General features: G+C 50.9%; 1 protein-coding gene across 1 annotated transcript in view; it reads left to right on the top strand.

Annotated features, from left to right (window-relative positions):
• LOC139412758 (Krueppel-like factor 5) overlaps window positions 1-18,052 on the top strand; it is a 30,334-nt gene that overhangs the window by 6,977 nt on the left and 5,305 nt on the right. Inside the window, exon 3 of the mRNA XM_071159445.1 lies at window positions 9,106-9,165. Coding sequence (XP_071015546.1) covers window positions 9,106-9,165 — 60 coding nt within the window. The remainder of the gene's footprint in view (window positions 1-9,105; window positions 9,166-18,052) is intronic.

Below are 18,052 nucleotides of genomic sequence, written 5' to 3' on the forward strand. Positions count from 1 at the left end.
GTGTTATGGGTGGTGGTCTGATTAGCTCAGTGTCTGTAGTGTCCTGTGTTATGGGTGGTGGTCTGATTAGCTCAGTGTCTGTAGTGTCCTGTGTTATGGGTGGTGGTCTGATTAGCTCAGTGTCTACAGTGTCCTGTGTTATGGGTGGTGGTCTGATTAGCTCAGTGTCTGTAGTGTCCTGTGTTATGGGTGGTGGTCTGATTAGCTCAGTGTCTGTAGTGTCCTGTGTTATGGGTGGTGGTCTGATTAGCTCAGTGTCCTGTGTTATGGGTGGTGGCCTGATTAGCTCAGTGTCTATAGTGTCCTGTGTTATGGGTGGTGGCCTGATTAGCTCAGTGTCCGTAGTGTCCTGTGTTATGGGTGGTGGTCTGATTAGCTCAGTGTCCTGTGTTATGGGTGGTGGTCTGATTAGCTCAGTGTCCGTAGTGTCCTGTGTTATGGGTCGTGGTCTGACTAGCTCAGTGTCCTGTGTTATGGGTGGTGGTCTGATTAGCTCAGTGTCCGTAGTGTCCTGTGTTATGGGTCGTGGTCTGATTAGCTCAGTGTCTATAGTGTCCTGTGTTATGGGTGGTGGTCTGATTAGCTCAGTGTCCTGTGTTATGGGTCGTGGTCTGATTAGCTCAGTGTCTATAGTGTCCAGTGTTATGGGTGGTGGTCTGATTAGCTCAGTGTCTGTAGTGTCCTGTGTTATGGGTGGGGGTCTGATTAGCTCAGTGTCTATAGTGTCCTGTGTTATGGGTGGTGGTCTGATTAGCTCAGTGTCTGTAGTGTCCTGTGTTATGGGTGGTGGTCTGATTAGCTCAGTGTCCTGTGTTATGGGTGGTGGTCTGATTAGCTCCGTGTCTGTAGTGTCCTGTGTTATGGGTGGGGGTCTGATTAGCTCAGTGTCCTGTGTTATGGGCGGTGGTCTGACTAGCTCAGTGTCCTGTGTTTTGGGCGGTGGTCTGTCTAGCTCAGTGTCCTGTGTTATGGGCGGTGGTCTGACTAGCTCAGTGTCCTGTGTTATGGGTGGTGGTCTGATTAGCTCAGTGTCTGCAGTGTCCTGTGTTATGGGTGGTGGTCTGATTAGCTCAGTGTCTATAGTGTCCTGTGTTATGGGTGGTGGTCTGATTAGCTCAGTGTCTGTAGTGTCCTGTGTTATGGGTGGGGGTCTGATTAGCTTAGTGTCCTGTGTTATGGGTGGTGGTCTGATTAGCTCAGTGTCTATAGTGTCCTGTTATGGTTGGTGGTCTGATTAGCTCAGTGTCTATAGTGTCCTGTTATGGATGGTGGTCTGACTAGCTCAGTGTCCTGTGTTATGGGTGGGGGTCTGATTAGCTCAGTGTCTATAGTGTCCTGTGTTATGGGCGGTGGTCTGATTAGCTCAGTGTCTATAGTGTCCTGTGTTATGGGTGGTGGTCTGATTAGCTCAGTGTCTGTAGTGTCCTGTGTTATGGGTTGTGGTCTGATTAGCTCAGTGTCTATAGTGTCCTGTGTTATGGGTGGTGGTCTGATTAGCTCAGTGTCTGTAGTGTCCTGTGTTATGGGTGGGGGTCTGATTAGCTCAGTGTCCTGTGTTATGGGTCGTGGTCTGATTAGCTCAGTGTCTATAGTGTCCAGTGTTATGGGTGGTGGTCTGATTAGCTCAGTGTCTGTAGTGTCCTGTGTTATGGGTGGGGGTCTGATTAGCTCAGTGTCTATAGTGTCCTGTGTTATGGGTGGTGGTCTGATTAGCTCAGTGTCTGTAGTGTCCTGTGTTGTGGGTGGTGGTCTGATTAGCTCAGTGTCCTGTGTTATGGGTGGTGGTCTGATTAGCTCCGTGTCTGTAGTGTCCTGTGTTATGGGTGGGGGTCTGATTAGCTCAGTGTCCTGTGTTATGGGCGGTGGTCTGACTAGCTCAGTGTCCTGTGTTATGGGCGGTGGTCTGACTAGCTCAGTGTCCTGTGTTATGGGCGGTGGTCTGACTAGCTCAGTGTCCTGTGTTATGGGTGGTGGTCTGATTAGCTCAGTGTCTGCAGTGTCCTGTGTTATGGGTGGTGGTCTGATTAGCTCAGTGTCTATAGTGTCCTGTGTTATGGGTGGTGGTCTGATTAGCTCAGTGTCTGTAGTGTCCTGTGTTATGGGTGGGGGTCTGATTAGCTTAGTGTCCTGTGTTATGGGTGGTGGTCTGATTAGCTCAGTGTCTATAGTGTCCTGTTATGGTTGGTGGTCTGATTAGCTCAGTGTCTATAGTGTCCTGTTATGGATGGTGGTCTGACTAGCTCAGTGTCCTGTGTTATGGGTGGGGGTCTGATTAGCTCAGTGTCTATAGTGTCCTGTGTTATGGGCGGTGGTCTGATTAGCTCAGTGTCTATAGTGTCCTGTGTTATGGGTGGTGGTCTGATTAGCTCAGTGTCTGTAGTGTCCTGTGTTATGGGTGGTGGTCTGATTAGCTCAGTGTCTATAGTGTCCTGTGTTATGGGTGGTGGTCTGATTAGCTCAGTGTCTGTAGTGTCCTGTGTTATGGGTGGGGGTCTGATTAGCTCAGTGTCCTGTGTTATGGGTGGTGGTCTGATTAGCTCAGTGTCTATAGTGTCCTGTTATGGTTGGTGGTCTGATTAGCTCAGTGTCTATAGTGCCCTGTTATGGGTGGTGGTCTGACTAGCTCAGTGTCCTGTGTTATGGGTGGTGGTCTGATTAGCTCAGTGTCTGTAGTGTCCTGTGTTGTGGGTGGTGGTCTGATTAGCTCAGTGTCTGTAGTGTCCTGTGTTATGGGTGGTAGTCTGATTAGCTCAGTGTCTGTAGTGTCCTGTGTTGTGGGTGGTGGTCTGATTAGCTCCGTGTCTATAGTGTCCTGTGTTATGGGTGGTGGTCTGATTAGCTCAGTGTCTATAGTGTCCTGTGTTATGGGTGGTGGTCTGATTAGCTCAGTGTCTATAGTGTCCTGTGTTATGGGTGGGGGTCTGATTAGCTCAGTGTCTGTAGTGTCCTGTGTTATGGGTGGTGGTCTGATTAGCTCAGTGTCCTGTGTTATGGGTGGGGGTCTGATTAGCTCAGTGTCTATAGTGTCCTGTGTTATGGGTGGTGGTCTGATTAGCTCAGTGTCCGTAGTGTCCTGTGTTATGGGTGGTGGTCTGATTAGCTCAGTGTCTATAGTGTCCTGTGTTGTGGGTGGTGGTCTGATTAGCTCAGTGTCTGTAGTGTCCTGTGTTATGGGTGGTGGTCTGATTAGCTCAGTGTCTATAGTGTCCTGTGTTATGGGCGGTGGTCTGATTAGCTCAGTGTCTATAGTGTCCTGTGTTATGGGTGGTGGTCTGATTAGCTCAGTGTCTATAGTGTCCTGTGTTATGGGCGGGGGTCTGATTAGCTCAGTGTCTATAGTGTCCTGTGTTATGGGTGGTGGTCTGATTAGCTCAGTGTCTATAGTGTCCTGTGTTATGGGTGGGGGTCTGATTAGCTCAGTGTCTATAGTGTCCTGTGTTATGGGTGGTGGTCTGATTAGCTCAGTGTCTATAGTGTCCTGTGTTATGGGTGGGGGTCTGATTAGCTCAGTGTCTATAGTGTCCTGTGTTATGGGTGGTGGTCTGATTAGCTCAGTGTCTATAGTGTCCTGTGTTATGGGTGGTGGTCTGATTAGCTCAGTGTCTATAGTGTCCTGTGTTATGGGTGGTGGTCTGATTAGCTCAGTGTCTATAGTGTCCTGTGTTATGGGTGGTGGTCTGATTAGCTCAGTGTCTGTAGTGTCCTGTGTTGTGGGTGGTGGTCTGATTAGCTCAGTGTCTATAGTGTCCTGTGTTATGGGTGGTGGTCTGATTAGCTCAGTGTCTGTAGTGTCCTGTGTTATGGGTGGTGGTCTGATTAGCTCAGTGTCTATAGTGTCCTGTGTTATGGGTGGGGGTCTGATTAGCTCAGTGTCTGTAGTGTCCTGTGTTATGGGTGGTGGTCTGATTAGCTCAGTGTCCTGTGTTATGGGTGGGGGTCTGATTAGCTCAGTGTCTATAGTGTCCTGTGTTATGGTTGGTGGTCTGATTAGCTCAGTGTCTATAGTGTCCTGTGTTATGGGTGGTGGTCTGATTAGCTCAGTGTCTATAGTGTACTGTGTTATGGGTGGTGGTCTGATTAGCTCAGTGTCTATAGTGTCCTGTGTTATGGGCGGTGGTCTGATTAGCTCAGTGTCTATAGTGTCCTGTGTTATGGGTGGTGGTCTGATTAGCTCAGTGTCTATAGTGTCCTGTGTTATGGGTGGGGGTCTGATTAGCTCAGTGTCTATAGTGTCCTGTGTTATGGGTGGTGGTCTGATTAGCTCAGTGTCTATAGTGTCCTGTGTTATGGGTGGGGGTCTGATTAGCTCAGTGTCTATAGTGTCCTGTGTTATGGGTGGTGGTCTGATTAGCTCAGTGTCTATAGTGTCCTGTGTTATGGGTGGTGGTCTGATTAGCTCAGTGTCTATAGTGTCCTGTGTTATGGGTGGTGGTCTGATTAGCTCAGTGTCTATAGTGTCCTGTGTTATGGGTGGTGGTCTGATTAGCTCAGTGTCTGTAGTGTCCTGTGTTATGGGTGGTGGTCTGATTAGCTCAGTGTCCGTAGTGTCCTGTGTTATGGGTGGTGGTCTGACTCAGTGAATTTAGTAAACATGACTATTCTCTGTGTGTGTTGCCTCTGAATGACGTTGAATAATTCAGTAATCGACAGCAGGCTTTTAGCCAGCTCAAGGATGTATCCCAAACGGCACCATATTCCCTACATAGTGCCCTCGTTGTGACCAGAATCCTAGTCAAAGTAGTGCACTATATAGGGAACAGGGTGTCGTTTTGGATCCAACCAAGCTCTAGAGATCTGTCAGAGAAACACAGGAAATGGACGACCGAGACAGATTCTTATTGGTTGCATCAAACTGACAGTGTTTCACAGCTAGAAAAACACACCAGTCAGTCCACTGAAACACACACACACACACACACATACACACACACACACACACACACACACACACACACACACACATAAACAAACTCCTCTTGGGCTAATATAATACTCATGTGCTCCTCCTGCTTGTCAGCAGCTCTCGTGCCCTCTCACTAATGTTAGATGATGTCAGATAGCCTCTGGCTCTGTGATTGGAGGGTTACTCAACTCCTCAGCATGTCTGGACTGGCGTGTTGTAAATGGTAGCAGAACTCGGTAGAGGAGGTGTTGCAGAACTCGGTGTTGCAGAACTCGGTGTTGCAGAACTCGGTAGAGGCGGTGTTGCAGAACTCGGTAGAGGAGGTGTTGCAGAACTCGGTGTTGCAGAACTCGGTGTTGCAGAACTCGGTAGAGGAGGTGTTGCAGAACTCGGTAGAGGAGGTGTTGCAGAACTCGGTGTTGCAGAACTCGGTGTTGCAGAACTCGGTGTTGCAGAACTCGGTGTTGCAGAACTCGGTAGAGGCGGTGTTGCAGAACTCGGTGTTGCAGAACTCGGTGTTGCAGAACTCGGTGTTGCAGAACTCGGTGTTGCAGAACTCGGTAGAGGCGGTGTTGCAGAACTCGGTGTTGCAGAACTCGGTGTTGCAGAACTCGGTGTTGCAGAACTCGGTAGAGGCGGTGTTGCAGAACTCGGTGTTGCAGAACTCGGTAGAGGCGGTGTTGCTGAACTCGGTAGAGGAGGTGTTGCAGAACTCGGTAGAGGAGGTGTTGCAGAACTCGGTAGAGGCGGTGTTGCAGAACTCGGTGTTGCAGAACTCGGTAGAGGCGGCGTTGCAGAACTCGGTAGAGGCGGTGTTGCAGAACTCGGTAGAGGCGGTGTTGCAGAACTCGGTGTTGCAGAACTCGGTAGAGGAGGTGTTGCAGAACTCGGTGTTGCAGAACTCGGTAGAGGCGGTGTTGCAGAACTCGGTAGAGGAGGTGTTGCAGAACTCGGTGTTGCAGAACTCGGTAGAGGCGGTGTTGCTGAACTCGGTAGAGGCGGTGTTGCAGAACTCGGTGTTGCAGAACTCGGTAGAGGAGGTGTTGCAGAACTCGGTGTTGCAGAACTCGGTAGAGGCGGTGTTGCAGAACTCGGTAGAGGCGGTGTTGCAGAACTCGGTGTTGCAGAACTCGGTAGAGGCGGTGTTGCAGAACTCGGTAGAGGCGGTGTTGCTGAACTCGGTAGAGGAGGTGTTTCAGAACTCGGTAGAGGCGGTGTTGCAGAACAGGGAGGCGGTGTTGCAGAACTCGGTAGAGGCGGTGTTGCAGAACTCGGTAGAGGCGGTGTTGCAGAACTCGGTAGAGGCGGTGTTGCAGAATTCGGTAGAGGCGGTGTTGCAGAACTCGGTGTTGCAGAACTCGGTAGAGGCGGTGTTGCAGAACAGGGAGGCGGTGTTGCAGAACTCGGTAGAGGCGGTGTTGCAGAATTCGGTAGAGGCGGTGTTGCAGAATTCGGTAGAGGCGGTGTTGCAGAATTCGGTAGAGGCGGTGTTGCAGAACAGGGAGGCGGTGTTGCAGAACTCGGTAGAGGCGGTGTTGCAGAACTCGGTAGAGGCGGTGTTGCAGAACTCGGTAGAGGCGGTGTTGCAGAACAGGGAGACTGTTGTATAACCCATAATGACAAAGCAAAAACAGGTTTAGACAGTTTTGCTAATTTATTAAAAATAAAAAACATTTCCTCATCATTCTACTCTTTACCCCATAATGACAAAGAGAACGCAGGTTCTTAGAAATGTCTGCTCATTTAAAAACAGAAATACCTCATTTACATAAGTATTCAGACCCTTTGCTATGAGACTCGAAATTGAGCTCAGGTGCATCCTGTTTCCATTGATCATCCTTGAGATGTTTCTATAACTTGATTGGAGTCCACCTGTGGTCAATTCAATTGATTGGACATGATTTGGAAAGGCATACACCTGTCTATATAAGGTCCCACAGTTGACAGTGCATGTCAGAGCAAAAACCAAGCCATGAGGTCGAAGGAATTGTCCGTAGAGCTCCGAGACAGGATTGTGTCGAGACACAGATCTGGGGAAAGGTACCAAAACATTTCTGCAGCATTGAAGGTCCCCAAGAACACAGTGGCCTCCATCATTCTTAAATGGAAGAAGTTTGGAACCAGCAAGACAACCAACCATCTCTGCAGCACTCCACCAATCAGGCCTTTATGGTAGAGTGGCCAGACGGAAGCCATTCCTCAGTAAAAGGCACATGACAACCCTCTTGGAGTTTGACAAAAGGCACCTAAAGACTCTCAGACGATGAGAAACAAGATTCTCTGGTCTGATGAAACCAAGATTGAACTCTTTGGCCTGAATGCCAAGCGTCACGTCTGGAGGAAACCTGGCACCATCCCTACAGTGAAGCATGGTGGAGGCAGCATCATGCTGTGGGGATGTTTTTAAGCGGCAGGGACTGGGAGCACTCAAGACCTCAGACTGGGGCAAAGCTTCATTTTCCAAAAGGACGACAACCCTAAGCAGACAGCCAAGAGAACGCAGGAGTGGCTTCAGGACAAGTCTCTGAATGTCCTTGAGTGGCCCAGCCAGAGCCCGGACTGGAACCCGATCAAACATCTCTGGAGAGACCTGAAAATAGCTGTGCAGTGACGCTTCCTATCCAACCAGGATCTGCAGAGAAGAATGGGAGAAACTCCCCAAATACAGGTGTACCAAGCTTGTAGTATCATACCCAAGAATGCTTGATACTGTAATCGCTGCCAAAGGTGCTTCAACAAAGTCCTGACTAAAGGGTCTGAATACACAGATTTTTTTTAACCTGTTTTTGCATTATGGGGTAGTGTGTGTCCATTGAGGATTTAAAATCTATATTTTAGAATGAGGCTGTAACTTAACAAGTGGAAAAATTCAATGTGTCTGAATATTTCCGAATGCACAGTATAGTATTCTAGAACAGCGGAATCCACAGATATGTATAGTATTCTAGAACAGCGGAATCCACAGATATGTATAGTATTCTAGAACAGCGGAATCCACAGATATGTATAGTATTCTAGAACAGCGGAATCCAAAGATATGTATAGTATTCTAGAACAGCGGAATCCACAGATGTATAGTCTTCTAGAACAGCGGAATCCACAGATATGTATAGTATTCTAGAACAGCGGAATCCAAAGATATGTATAGTATTCTAGAACAGCGGAATCCACAGATATGTATAGTATTGAACAAATAGTATTGTATAACATCATTCCATTGAGAGAGAGTATTGTAGAACACCTACTGTAGAGAGTATTGTGGATCAGAGAGCTCGTATTGTGGATCAGAGGGCTTGTATTGTGGATCAGAGAGCTCGTATTGTGGATCAGAGGGCTCGTATTGTGGATCAGAGAGCTCGTATTGTGGATCAGAGAGCTCGTATTGTGGATCAGAGGGCTCGTATTGTGGATCAGAGCGCTCGTATTGTGGATCAGAGGGCTTGTATTGTGGATCAGAGAGCTCGTATTGTGGATCAGAGAGCTCGTATTGTGGATCAGAGAGCTCGTATTGTGGATCAGAGGGCTCGTATTGTGGATCAGAGGGCTTGTATTGTGGATCAGAGAGCTCGTATTGTGGATCAGAGAGCTCGTATTGTGGATCAGAGGGCTTGTATTGTGGATCAGAGAGCTCGTATTGTGGATCAGAGGGCTCGTATTGTGGATCAGAGAGCTCGTATTGTGGATCAGAGAGCTCGTATTGTGGATCAGAGGGCTCGTATTGTGGATCAGAGAGCTCGTATTGTGGATCAGAGGGCTTGTATTGTGGATCAGAGAGCTCGTATTGTGGATCAGAGAGCTTGTATTGTGGATCAGAGAGCTCGTATTGTGGATCAGAGGGCTCGTATTGTGGATCAGAGGGCTTGTATTGTGGATCAGAGAGCTCGTATTGTGGATCAGAGAGCTCGTATTGTGGATCAGAGAGCTCGTATTGTGGATCAGAGAGCTCGTATTGTGGATCAGAGGGCTCATATTGTGGATCAGAGAGCTCGTATTGTGGATCAGAGGGCTCATATTGTGGAACAGAGAGCTCGTATTGTGGATCAGAGAGCTCGTATTGTGGATCAGAGAGCTCGTATTGTGGATCAGAGGGCTCGTATTGTGGATCAGAACATTTGATGTATGTTGTGCATATTCCTGAACTTGTGCCTTTGTTCATCATCCTGATAATATTGATGTGTTCTTCTCTGTGTATTGTTTTCCAGGATGTAAGAAAGTGTACACCAAGTCTTCCCATCTGAAAGCCCACCTGAGGACCCACACTGGTAAGACCTCTTTCTAATGACCCGTTAAAGGCTGGTGGCGTTGACCCTCTTTATTTTTGGTGGTTCCTCGTGGTGTTGCTAGGCAGGAGCGTAGTCTTGGCATGCGCTACGCATTCATTTCTTACATGCTGCTTGGGGGAGGTTATCCCCGCTCCGCCCGGCCTCAATATGCTGTTCTGTCAAACAGGCGGATAAGTCCACAACACTTCACAAACCTCCCGCTCTGTGTTGTAGAATATTGAGCAGTTCTAGAATGTTACCGGGAATTCTAGAACGTTTTCATCGGTAAGGGTCGAGGGGGGGGGGGCTTTCTGGAAGGGTCGAGGGGGGGCTTTCTGGAAGGGTCGAGCGGGGCTTTCTGGAAGGGTCGAGCGGGGGCTTTCTGGAAGGGTCGAGGGGGGCTTTCTGGAAGGGTCGAGGGGGGGCTTTCTGGAAGGGTCGAGGGGGGCTTTCTGGAAGGGTCGAGGGGGGCTTTCTGGAAGGGTCGAGGAGGGCTTTCTGGAAGGGTCGAGGGGGGCTTTCTGGAAGGGTCGATGGGGGGCTTTCTGGAAGGGTCGAGGGAGGCTTTCTGGAAGGGTCGAGGGGGGCTTTCTGGAAGGGTCGAGGGGGGCTTTCTGGAAGGGTCGAGCGGGGCTTTCTGGAAGGGTCGAGGGGGGGGCTTTCTGGAAGGGTCGAGGGGGGGCTTTCTGGAAGGGTCGAGGGGGGCTTTCTGGAAGGGTCGAGGGGGGCTTTCTGGAAGGGTCGAGCGGGGCTTTCTGGAAGGGTCGAGGGGGGGCTTTCAGGAAGGGTCGAGGGGGGGCTTTCTGGAAGGGTCGAGGGGGGCTTTCTGGAAGGGTCGAGCGGGGCTTTCTGGAAGGGTCGAGGGGGGCTTTCTGGAAGGGTCGAGGGAGGTTCTACATACAGTATAACGCTTGGCCGTTAATGCAGTGTGTTGCGTTCCCGTCAACCTGTTATTTTCCTGGTGTGTGTGTGTGTGTGTGTGTGTGTGTGTGTGTGCCATTTAATAATCAGAATGTGGCAGCGGAGGGGCAGGCTGTCCGTAGTGAAATAGCTGCAGTAGTTCCTGGCTGCTGCGTGGTTAAACTCTGGGGATAAGGGGTATTCTGGGGGATAAGGGGTATTCTGGGGGATAAGAGGTATTCTGGGGATAAGAGGTATTCTGGGGATAAGAGGTATTCTGGGGGATAAGAGGTATTCTGTGGGATAAGGGGTATTCTGGGGGATAAGAGGTATTCTGGGGGATAAGAGGTATTCTGGGGGATAAGGGGTATTCTGGGGGATAAGGGGTATTCTGGGGGATAAGGGGTATTCTGGGGATAAGGGGTATTCTGGGGGGGCGTCAACAGTTTAGGAATGTGCTGCGTAAGACCGGTCGTATCAGATAGAAAAACACAGTGCAGTTGAATGTCTCCGATGGGGTTCCAGGACTGGACTAATATATCTACTGTCAACATGTTGAAATGTCCTCTTCATCTTCCGTTACGGCCTTCCCTCAACCAATCACGTGTCTTTAGAAAGCAGATGTCACAAAGGGCTTCTACAGAAACCCAGTTTAAGTCTCCAAACGGAAAGCGATGCAGGTGTGGAAGCATGGGGGAGGGGGCTAGACCAAACTCCCCTAGAAAGGCCAGAGCCTAGGAAGAAACCTAGAGAGGAACCAGGCTCTGAGGGGTGACCAGTCCTCTTCTGGCTGTACCAGGTAGAGATGAACCAGGCTATGAGGGGTGACCAGTCCTCTACTGGCTGTACTGGGTAGACCAGAGGAACCAGGCTCCGAGGGGTGGGCCAGTCCTCTTCTGACTGTACCAGGTAGAGAGGAACCAGGTTCTAAAGGGGTGACCAGTCCTCTTCTGGCTGTACCAGGTAGAGAGGAACCAGGCTCTGAGGGGTGGCCAGTCCTCTACTGGCTGTACTGGGTAGACCAGAGGAACCAGGCTCTGAGGGGTGACCAGTCCTCTTCTGGTTGTACTGGGTAGAGAGGAACCAGGCTCTGAGGGGTGACCAGTCCTCTTCTGGTTGTACTGGGTAGAGAGGAACCAGGCTCTGAGGGGTGACCAGTCCTCTTCTGGCTGTACCAGGTGGAGATTATAAGAGTACATGGCCATTTAAGGCCAGATTGTTCTTCAAAATATTCATAGATGACCAGCAGGGTGAACTAATCATCACAGTGGTTGTAGAGGGTGCAGCAGGTCAGCACCTCAGGAGTAAATGTCAGGTGGCTTTTCATAGCCGAGCATTCAGTTAGAGACAGCAGGTCTGGTAGAGAGAGAGAGAGAGTTGAAAACAGCAGGTGTGGTAGAGAGAGAGAGAGAGAGTTGAAAACAGCAGGTGTGGTAGAGAGAGAGAGAGTTGAAAACAGCAGGTGTGGTAGAGAGAGGGGGAGTTGAAAACAGCAGGTGTGGTAGACAGAGAGGGAGTTGAAAACAGCAGGTGTGGTAGAGAGAGAGGGAGTTGAAAACAGCAGGTGTGGTAGAGAGAGAGTTGAAAACAGCAGGTGTGGTAGAGAGAGAGAGAGTTGAAAACAGCAGGTGTGGTAGAGAGGGAGTTGAAAACAGCAGGTGTGGTAGAGAGAGAGGGAGTTGAAAACAGCAGGTCTGGTAGAGAGAGAGTTGAAAACAGCAGGTGTGGTAGAGAGGGAGTTGAAAACAGCAGGTGTGGTAGAGAGAGAGGGAGTTGAAAACAGCAGGTCTGGTAGAGAGAGAGTTGAAAACAGCAGGTGTGGTAGAGAGAGAGAGCTGAAAACAGCAGGTGTGGTAGAGAGAGAGAGCTGAAAACAGCAGGTGTGGTAGAGAGAGAGAGCTGAAAACAGCAGGTCTGGTAGAGAGAGAGGGAGTTGAAAACAGCAGGTCTGGTAGAGAGAGAGTTGAAAACAGCAGGTGTGGTAGAGAGAGAGAGCTGAAAACAGCAGGTGTGGTAGAGAGAGAGAGCTGAAAACAGCAGGTGTGGTAGAGAGAGAGAGTTGAAAACAGCAGGTCTGGTAGAGAGAGAGACTAAACAGCAGGTCTGGGACAGGTAGCACGTCCTGTGAACAGGTCAGGGTTCCATAGCCGCAGGCAGAACAGTTGAAACTGGAGCCGCAGCACGACCAGGTGGACTGGGGACAGAGAGGAGTCATCAGGCCAGGTAGTCCTGAGGCATGGTCTCTCTCTCCCTCCCTCCCTCACTCCCTCCCTCCCTCAGAGAGAGTAATAGGAGATAAGCCATGTAAACAAGGACCTGTGGTTTAGGTGTGGTTCTCCAGGCAGTCAGAAACATATCCCGTGTCTCTATATTCCTCGTCTAGTAGTTTGATCAGGGAAACGCAGCCACTTATCGTCCAATAGATTGTGGTGGTTATTAAATCTCTCTCTCTGTCGGAGATGACGTATCTGTGTGGTTCATGTTGGGAACTGCTAGTGGTTTTATGACATGGACTGTTTGACAAGGGTACACACACACACACACACACACACACACACACACTCTCTCTCTCTGCTCCAACAATCTGGATAACGGATGCTGTTGGAGAGATGAAACGAGGGCCTCCAACGGAGGTGAATGAGAGGCATTAGGAACTGTGTGTGTGTGTGTGTGTGTGTGTGTGTGTGTGTGTGTGTGTGTGTGTGTGTGTGTGTGTGTGTGTGTGTGTGTGTGTGTGTGTGTGTGTGTGTGTGTGTGTGTGTGTGTGTGTGTGTGTGTGTGTGTGTGTGTGTGTGTGTGTGTGTGTGTGTGTGTGTGTGTGTGTGTGTGTGTGTGTGTGTGTGTGTGTGTGTGTGACTGAAGGGCCTTGACTATGGGCAGGTTAATCATTTGAGGTGAACTCAATCCACCTGCCTCTGAGGAGTGGAGCAATCCACCTGTCTCTGAGGAGGGGGAGGAGTGGAGCAATCCACCTGATTCTGAGGAGGGGGAGGAGTGGAGCAATCCACCTGATTCTGAGGAGGGGGAGTGGAGCAATCCACCTGATTCTGAGGAGGGGGAGTGGAGCAATCCATCTGCATCTGAGGAGTGGAGCAATCCACCTGATTCTGAGGAGGAGGAGTGGAGCAATCCACCTGTCTCTGAGGAGGGGGAGGAGTGGAGCAATCCACCTGATTCTGAGGAGGGGGAGTGGAGCAATCCACCTGATTCTGAGGAGGGGGAGGAGTGGAGCAATCCCCCTGATTCTGAGGAGGGGGAGTGGAGCAATCCACCTGATTCTGAGGAGGGGGAGTGGAGCAATCCACCTGCCTCTGAGGAGTGGAGCAATCCACCTGATTCTGAGGAGGAGGAGTGGAGCAATCCACCTGATTCTGAGGAGGGGGAGGAGTGGAGCAATCCACCTGATTCTGAAGAGGGGGAGTGGAGCAATCCACCTGATTCTGAGGAGGGGGAGTGGAGCAATCCACCTGCCTCTGAGGAGTGGAGCAATCCACCTGATTCTGAGGAGGGGGAGGAGTGGAGCAATCCACCTGATTCTGAGGAGGGGGAGTGGAGCAATCCATCTGCATCTGAGGAGTGGAGCAATCCACCTGATTCTGAGGAGGAGGAGTGGAGCAATCCACCTGTCTCTGAGGAGGGGGAGGAGTGGAGCAATCCACCTGATTCTGAGGAGGGGGAGTGGAGCAATCCACCTGATTCTGAGGAGGGGGAGGAGTGGAGCAATCCCCCTGATTCTGAGGAGGGGGAGTGGAGCAATCCACCTGATTCTGAGGAGGGGGAGTGGAGCAATCCACCTGCCTCTGAGGAGTGGAGCAATCCACCTGATTCTGAGGAGGAGGAGTGGAGCAATCCACCTGATTCTGAGGAGGGGGAGGAGTGGAGCAATCCACCTGATTCTGAAGAGGGGGAGTGGAGCAATCCACCTGATTCTGAGGAGGGGGAGTGGAGCAATCCACCTGCCTCTGAGGAGTGGAGCAATCCACCTGATTCTGAGGAGGGGGAGGAGTGGAGCAATCCACCTGATTCTGAGGAGGAGGAGGAGTGGAGCAATCCACCTGATTCTGAGGAGGGGGAGGAGTGGAGCAATCCACCTGATTCTGAGGAGGGGGAGGAGTGAAGCAATCCACCTGATTCTGAGGAGGAGGAGTGGAGCAATCCACCTGTCTCTGAGGAGGGGGAGGAGTGGAGCAATCCACCTGTCTCTGAGGAGGAGGGGGAGTGAAGCAATCCACCTGATTCTGAGGAGGAGGAGGAGTGGAGCAATCCACCTGATTCTGAGGAGGGGGAGGAGTGGAGCAATCCACCTGTCTCTGAGGAGGGGGAGGAGTGGAGCAATCCACCTGATTCTGAGGAGGAGGAGTGGAGCAATCCACCTGATTCTGAGGAGGAGGAGTGGAGCAATCCACCTGATTCTGAGGAGGAGGAGTGGAGCAATCCACCTGTCTCTGAGGAGGGGGAGGAGTGGAGCAATCCACCTGATTCTGAGGAGGGGGAGTGGAGCAATCCACCTGATTCTGAGGGGGAGGAGTGGAGCAATCCACCTGTCTCTGAGGGGGAGGAGTGGAGCAATCCACCTGCCTCTGAGGAGGGGGAGGAGTGGAGCAATCCACCTGCCTCTGGGGAGGGGGAGGAGTGGAGCAATCCACCTGCCTCTGGGGAGGGGGAGGAGTGGAGCAATCCACCTGCCTCTGAGGAGGAGGGGGAGTGGAGCAATCTACCTGCTTCTGAGGAGGGGGAGGAGTGGAGCAATCCACCTGTCTCTGAGGAGGAGGGGGAGTGGAGCAATCCACCTGCCTCTGAGGAGGAGGGGGAGTGGAGCAATCCACCTGCCTCTGAGGAGGAGGGGGAGTGGAGCAATCCACCTGCCTCTGAGGAGGGGGAGGAGTGGAGCAATCCACCTGCCTCTGAGGAGGGGGAGGAGTGGAGCCTTGAGGGTGGTGTCTCTAACACACACGAGAAACTCTACTAGTCCAGACATGTCTGCCACTGCGTGCCTCCCTCGCTCCCTGCCCCCTCGTTGGGTGAGGGGGTCGGCCTTCACCCCTACACACACTCCCACAACCCCTCCACCTACCCGGGGTTGGTCTCTCCCATAGAGATGGCTCTTTTCACTTCAACTGGTTTCACACAGAGCCACATATATATTATATATATCCTGCATTCAGAAAGTATTCAGACCCCTTGACTTTTTTCCACATTTTGTTACGTTACAGCCTTGTTCTAAAATGGATTAAATAGACCCCCCCCCCCCCCCCCTCATCAAATCTACTGACAATATCCCATTTTGATAAAAACAGGTTTTTAGACATTTTTGCAAATGTATTGAAAAAAACATACATCACATTTCCATTAGTATTCAGACCCTTTACATCTAACATATATTTAGATTTGTTTAACACTTTCTTTCTGGTTACTACATGTGTTATTTCATAGTTTTGATGTCTTCACTATTATTCTACAATGTAGATTATCAATATTGTCAACGGGACAACAGTAACAACAATAACCAAGGGTCAAAATAACCAACACATTGAACAATAACAACATGCTTACAGTAGAGGACATGTGCAGGTTGATTGGTCTGTCAGACAGTCCCTCATCTTATGGCGGTCAGCAATGTAGTGCTCTGCCAACCCACAGCTCTCTGCGTCCTCCCCCAACAGGACGGGTAGCCTGTCCCTCCCCCAACAGGACGGGTAGCCTATCCCTCCCCCAACAGGACGGTTAGCCTGTCCCTCCCTCAACAGGACGGGTAGCCTGTCCCTCCCCCAACAGGACGGGTAGCCTGTCCCTCCCCCAACAGGACGGGTAGCCTGTCCCTCCCCCAACAGGACGGGTAGCCTGTCCCTCCCCCAACAGGACGGGTAGCCTGTCCCTCCCCCAACAGGACGGGTAGCCTGTCCCTCCCTCAACAGGACGGGTAGCCTGTCCCTCCCCCAACAGGACGGGTAGCCTATCCCTCCCCCAACAGGACGGTTAGCCTGTCCCTCCCTCAACAGGACGGGTAGCCTGTCCCTCCCCCAACAGGACGGGTAGCCTATCCCTCCCCCAACAGGACGGGTAGCCTACTCTCATCAGAGAGGTCTTCAATGTAGTGCGCTGCCAACCCACAGCTCTCTGCGTCCTCCCCCAACAGGACGGTTAGCCTGTCCCTCCCTCAACAGGACGGGTAGCCTGTCCCTCCCCCAACAGGACGGGTAGCCTGTCCCTCCCCCAACAGGACGGGTAGCCTGTCCCTCCCCCAACAGGACGGGTAGCCTGTCCCTCCCCCAACAGGACGGGTAGCCTGTCCCTCCCCCAACAGGACGGGTAGCCTGTCCCTCCCTCAACAGGACGGGTAGCCTGTCCCTCCCCCAACAGGACGGGTAGCCTATCCCTCCCCCAACAGGACGGTTAGCCTGTCCCTCCCTCAACAGGACGGGTAGCCTGTCCCTCCCCCAACAGGACGGGTAGCCTATCCCTCCCCCAACAGGACGGGTAGCCTACTCTCATCAGAGAGGTCTTCAATGTAGTGCGCTGCCAACCCACAGCTCTCTGCGTCCTCCCCCAACAGGACGGGTAGCCTGTCCCTCCCCCAACAGGACGGGTAGCCTGTCCCTCCCCCAACAGGACGGGTAGCCTGTCCCTCCCCCAACAGGACGGGTAGCCTGTCCCTCCCCCAACAGGACGGGTAGCCTGTCCCTCCCCCAACAGGACGGGTAGCCTGTCCCTCCCTCAACAGGACGGGTAGCCTGTCCCTCCCCCAACAGGACGGGTAGCCTGTCCTCATCAGAGATGTCTTTGAAACCTTGAATAAGGGTTTCACATTTGGGGAAATGAAACTAATTCTTATATATTCTGGTCGTTCCGTTTTCCTGTGTCGACCCTTCTCAATGGCAAGGCTGTGCTCACTGAGCCTGTACTTCGTCAAGGTTTTTCTAATGTTTTGATCAGTAACCATGGTCAAATATTTATCCACGGTGTTCTGTCGATTTAGGGCCAGATAGCCCTGCATTTGGCTTTGTGTTTCCCCATAGGTAGTGTAGTTTTGTTTTGACTGTGTTGTAATCTGGTTTATTCTGATTGATTGGATGTTCTGGTCCTGGGGCTTCAGTGTGTTAGTAGAACAGGTTAGTGAACTCAGCCCCAGGACCAGCTGGATGAGGGGAATGAGGCTTCAGTGTGTTAGTAGAACAGGTTAGTGAACTCAGCCCCAGGACCAGCTGGATGAGGGGACTGAGGCTTCAGTGTGTTAGTAGAACAGGTTAGTGAACTCAGCCCCAGGACCAGCTGGATGAGGGGACTGAGGCTTCAGTGTGTTAGTAGAACAGGTTAGTGAACTCAGCCCCAGGACCTGCTGGATGAGGGGACTAAGGCTTCAGTGTGTTAGTAGAACAGGTTAGTGAACTCAGCCCCAGGACCTGCTGGATGAGGTATAGATATACAAGAGCTGAGCAAAGAAAAGAGTGTTTATATATATATATATATATAAATACATTTAAACTCAGTTTTCCACAATTCCTGACATTTTAATCCTAGTAAAAAATCACGGTGTTCGGTCAGTTAGGATCACCACTTTATTTTAAGAATGTGAAATGTCAGAATAATAGTAGAGAGAATGATTTATTTCAGCTTTTATTTCTTTCATCACATTCCCAGTGGGTCAGAAGTTTACATTCACTCAATTAGTATTTGGTAGCATTGCCTTTAAATTGTTTAACTCGGGGCAAACGTTTCGGGTAGCCTTCCACAAGCTTCCCACAATAAGTTGGGTGAATTTTGGCCCATTCCTCCTGACAGAGCTGGTGTAACTGAGTCAGGTTTGAAGGCCTCCTTGCTTACACACGCTTTTTCAGTTCTGCCCACAAATGTTTTATGGGATTGAGGTCAGGGCTTTGTGATGGCCACTCCAATACCTTGACTTTGTTGTCCTTAAGCCATTTTGCCACAACTTTGGAAGAGTGCTTGGGGGCATTGTCCATTTGGAAGACCCATTATTGACCAAGCT

The sequence above is a fragment of the Oncorhynchus clarkii genome, chromosome 7 (assembly GCF_045791955.1).
Source record: "Oncorhynchus clarkii lewisi isolate Uvic-CL-2024 chromosome 7, UVic_Ocla_1.0, whole genome shotgun sequence".
In the NCBI taxonomy this organism is placed as follows: Eukaryota; Metazoa; Chordata; class Actinopteri; order Salmoniformes; family Salmonidae; genus Oncorhynchus; species Oncorhynchus clarkii.